The sequence below is a fragment of the Ochlerotatus camptorhynchus genome, unplaced genomic scaffold, assembly GCF_037179485.1.
Source record: "Ochlerotatus camptorhynchus isolate MF236.1 unplaced genomic scaffold, CSIRO-AGI_Acam_v1.1 ptg000550l, whole genome shotgun sequence".
Lineage (NCBI taxonomy): Eukaryota > Metazoa > Arthropoda > Insecta > Diptera > Culicidae > Ochlerotatus > Ochlerotatus camptorhynchus.
The window spans coordinates 3,623,632-3,628,209 of NW_027041033.1; the positions used below are offsets into that span (position 1 = coordinate 3,623,632).

The 4,578-nt window shown below is 41.5% G+C and overlaps 1 protein-coding gene across 1 annotated transcript; it reads right to left on the bottom strand.

Annotated features, from left to right (window-relative positions):
- Window positions 1-2,262: 2,262 nt before the first annotated feature.
- Window positions 2,263-3,846, bottom strand: LOC135713365 (lipase 3-like). Its single transcript, XM_065236472.1, has 3 exons — window positions 3,656-3,846; window positions 2,887-3,591; window positions 2,263-2,819 (listed from the first exon to the last, which is right to left on the bottom strand). Exons 1-3 carry the CDS (start codon window positions 3,764-3,766, stop codon window positions 2,424-2,426), a joined length of 1,212 nt encoding a protein of 403 aa, XP_065092544.1. The 5' UTR covers window positions 3,767-3,846; the 3' UTR covers window positions 2,263-2,423.
- Between the last annotated feature and the right edge of the window lie 732 nt (window positions 3,847-4,578).

A 4,578-nucleotide genomic window follows, 5' to 3' on the forward strand; every position in this document is an offset into this window, starting at 1 on the left:
GGTTTTTTTTTACGCGGATTTCAGAATTTACGCGGTATATCGCTTTTTACGCGTTTTTTTCTTACACGGTCTTTTTTTACTCGGTTTATTTTTACGCGGATTTCGGAATTTACGCGGTTTTTTTTTACGCGGATTCCGGAATTTACGCGGTTTTTTTTTACGCGGTTTTTTTTACGCGGTTTTTTTTACGCGGGACGTATCACCCGCGTAAAAAGCGACTCCAGTGTACGGTCGTCTCGAGTTTGATTCCAGGTTCCGGTTCAGGGTAAATAATTTGGTGGTGTGCTTATAACTAATTTCGAAAAATTTGATTCTCGCAGCAAAATAAACTCAATATAAAGCGTAGATAATATTTAACTCGGCTTCAAGAGAAAGTTGTGTAGTGATTATTTGCATAATCGGGTAAAGGTTGAGTAAGCGCCTTTCAAGTTCACACACAACTTAAACAGCAGGATAACAGCTGTATAGAAGCGTAAATAGATATGCAAGAAGAGCTTGTTCCAACCGTCACAACAACTAGAAGTAGCTGACTAAGTTCGCCAGATTTGCTTGTATAGAGGTTGAGTAAAGGTTTCCTCATATCGTATAACATTTGAATACAGCTTGAGGCTGTATAAATGAAATGAGTAAAGCAAAGCGTTTACATTGCGAAAATTGTTAGTTGGGAGGCTCTCTTAGGCTTCACAAACTCATACAAAATATCAGGAGTTTGTTCAAGACTTCATTGGGTCTGTAGAACTTCAAAATCTTAGTTCCAGAATAGATTGGACAGTATTAAATATCTTATTGATACCATTCCATGATGTGCATGTTGTCAATAGGTTCTCTTAGCCTTCACGGACTAATTTTTCCTCTGTTCGGGATCTAACACCACTGCGACCAGTAATTTGATCTATTGTAGTATATCCCGTGTCCTTAGTTTAGTGCATGTTGTATTACTCCATCACTATTGAGAAATGATGAAGTATTGATTTTTTTTACAGTTGTCATTTTTGAATTTATCGCAAGGATCCGACTCTAGTTGAAAGGTCTCGCTCTTTATACCCTTCGCAATGTTGAAACACCCTCCATTTGTCGAGTTTCGCCCTTTGTCAGTCAAAATTGTATTCCTTAACAACAATAAAATTAAGGAATGACATTTTTTCCTTGTTTCAAGATCATCCTCGGTGGACAAAGCCGAGTCTTGTCACTATCAACAAGGCATAAAAAGTAACAAGGACTAAGATGTGTTCCTTTGATTACTGAAAAATCCTGTTCCCCTAGTTTGAAGTAGTCAGGATTAGGAATCTGTGGTAGATCTTACATCCCGTAACGTACCACGAAAAGGTGATCTACCCACGTTACGGGGCTTCACGGACTCATAGAGATTTTCAAGGCATGATTCAAGACTTCATTAAATCTTTAGAACTTCAAGATCTCAATCCCATAATGGTTTGGAAGGCATTAAATATCTTATAGATACCCTTCGCTGATGTGTATGTTGTCCAAAGGCTCTCTTGAATTTCATGAACTTATAAAAATGTCAGGATATTGTTCAAGATGTCATTGAATCTGTTGAAGTTCTTAACTCCAGAATGGTTTGGAAAGCATTAAATATCTTATTGACACCATTACATGATGTGCATTTTGTCAAATGGCTCTCTTGAGCTTCATGGACTCATAAAGATTTTCAGGAAATTGTTCAAGACTTTTATTGAGCCTATAGAACTTCACGATCTTAGCTCCAGAATAGCTTGGAGAGTATTAAAAACTTATTGATACCAATCCGTGGTGTGAATGTTGTCCATAGGCTCTCTTGGACTCCACGGACTCATAGAGATTTTCAAAACATGAATTGAAGTCATAATTAACACATACTTAATGTCAGGACATTGTTCATTGAGTCTGTAGAACTTCAAGATCTTAACTCCAGAATAGTTCTGAAAGTATGAAATTCTTATTGATATCAACCCATGATGGCTCTGTTGGGTTTCACGGAGTTATAAAGATTTTCAGAACATTGTTCAAGTGTTCATTGAGTCTGTAGTACTTCAAGATCTTAATCCGAGAATGGATTGGAAAGCATTACACATTTCATTGATACCTTTCAATGATGTGCATGTTATCCAAAGGCTCTCTTGCATTTCATGGACTCACACAAAAAAAAAAAAAATAAGGGCATTGTGGAAGACTTCATTGAGCCTGTAGAACTTCAAGGTCTATTAAGAGCATTAAAATCTTATTGATACCATTTCATGATGTGCATGTTGTCAAGAGGCTTTCTCGAGCTTCATGGACTCATACAGATTGTCAGTGGAGGATAAATTCTACTGTTGTGCTTTATTTTAAAAATCTCATCTGTATCCACACCCCGTATGCAAGGATTGTAAGAAAATCTTACACAGTAGCACTACAGTGAGGCAGATTATACAAAAATCAGGCATTCAGCTAGCCTCCCGTTCAGCATCCTCCACGTTCCTAACAATCTCATCGTACAGCAGTTCCTTCACTTCGTTCGCCAGTATGAAATCTACGTGACTGAACCGTTCATCCGGCACCGGGTAGCTCCCGACCACATTCGGAAGATCTCGTTCCAACCGTTTCACGTTGCCATAATTGATCACATTGTCGTTGTACCCGTAGTAAGTCCGTACCGGAGCCGTGATCCTCGATACGTTGTACGACGGCACCTTGGAGCTTCCGTAGGCCGCTCGATTCTGTTTGGCGTCCATGTAGTCGTACTGCCGGAACAGACCATCTGTGAAAACCTGCGTATAGTGCAACATCTGCTTTAGTCCCGATCCTGCCGGAAAGTGACCCAGGAAGATCCGGAGCGTCTTCTGCAGCGCGGGAAAAGAATTACGACTTTGAAGTGAGAAAATTACGGAAAGCCTGCAGAGATCTTACCTTATCCAGTTGCCGGGGATTGGCACCGGTTACTTCGTAGATCAACAATCGGCAGAGAGTTTGCCACGGTTCAGGACACACCGTATTGTAGAAGTTGTACTGACCCTTCCAGTGTGGAAGAAATTCGTACACTCCGGTGGCTGCGTAGCTGGGGCCTAAACTTGGAGCGAGCACTGACATGATCCGTATGAAGATGCTTAACGTTCGGTCGAGGTATGCAGCGGGAGATAATTCCTGGAGTTGAATGACCTTGGCGTTGTACTCCGGACGACTACTCATGGCGACGAAACTAATCAGTGTTCCTTGGGAGAACCCAACGTAGTGGAGCTTCGCGGAGCGGGTCTTGTCCAGGACGTAGTCGATCAACGCCGGAACATCGTAGTAACCGATCTCGTGGAAGGTAAAGTTCCAGAACTTCGGAGACCTTATGTGGAAGTACTTGTGCTTCCGGGAGTACCGATTACCACGGGCGTTTCCCAACCATATGTCGTAGTCGCGATTGGCCAACAGGTAGCCGAGGGCGTGCTTCGGACCGATTAGAACAAAATCCGAACAGCTGCTTAGAAGTGAGTGCATCATCAGGATCGGGCGTTTACCGGTGGAACCATTGCGGGGAGGAATCCGGAACATGGTCAGCAGGTAGTCATCTTCGGTAAGGACCTGATGCTCTTCCACGTCGTAGCCATACTTTCGGATCAATTGGGGCTGTAGATGAAGGGAGAGTTGTTGGCAAGAACTGATTTAAACTGTAAGATATGGCACAACTTACGACTGTCAAGAGAGCATCTTCCTCGTCAAACTGGAAAGGTGCTGAGGAGTTCTTCCCGTGGACAATTCCGAGCAGGCTGACGACGATAACGGCCAGTAAGAGCAACGCCATCCCGACTAATGACCGTTACCTGACGAGTTGATCGAATAAACTGATCGTTCTGTTCTCAGCCCACCTAGTGACAATGTACATGTACAATGTAACAGTGCATCGCCTATTCGCTAAGTGGGAAAATTACAGCTCACTGCGGCAGTGGAAAAATAACAATTAAACCTCTCGACTGTCGATATGTGCGCCCCTAATTGGGTGCTGGGAATTTTATGCATGTTTTATTATTGCCTTGTACGTACTAATTGTAGCAGCTAAAATCTCTCCGTCACTTCATGTAGTTGCATCTCAAATTGTATGAATCCGGATATAGGACTAAGTCCTAATATTCAATAGATCTTGCCAAACACATTATACTCGAATCGACCGGACCCATTTGTCGAGCAATTTCATTAAACCTGATTTTTACAGAACGAAGAAACAACAGTTTAAGTGATGGAATGATTTTCCAACTAGTGCAATTCCTATGTACAGTAATGTAAGCTGAGCTCAATTGGACGTGTGCTTGGAAATGTCTACTGCAAATCTAGAATCTCACAGTAGCTAATGGGATTTAATTAAAATCTAGAACTAACCCACTTCCGACGAACTTTCTAGGTCAGAATAACATATTTGACTTTCATGTGAGATAAATAGTATTCTAACATTAAAACATTACAAAGACGTGAGATACATTTATTAATATTAAGTAGCAAGATTTGAACCCAGCACCTCAGCCGCGTGTCTTTCCATCTGTGCTATCCTGTAATTGATTATATCACCAACAAATCCTCCATATAAGCTAAATGTTCCATGTTGAACAATAGCAGGGTTGC

Excerpts from the sequence above, each read along its gene's own strand:
- LOC135713365 (XM_065236472.1), bottom strand. The coding sequence starts at position 3,766 with ATGGCGTTGCTCTTACTGGCCGTTATCGTCGTCAGCCTGCTCGGAATT. Across the intron at positions 3,592-3,655 it reads AAGATGCTCTCTTGACAGTC|CCCCAATTGATCCGAAAGTA; the intron begins GTAAGTTGTGCC and ends CTTCATCTACAG. Across the intron at positions 2,820-2,886 it reads ATCCCCGGCAACTGGATAAG|AAGACGCTCCGGATCTTCCT; the intron begins GTAAGATCTCTG and ends CCCGCGCTGCAG.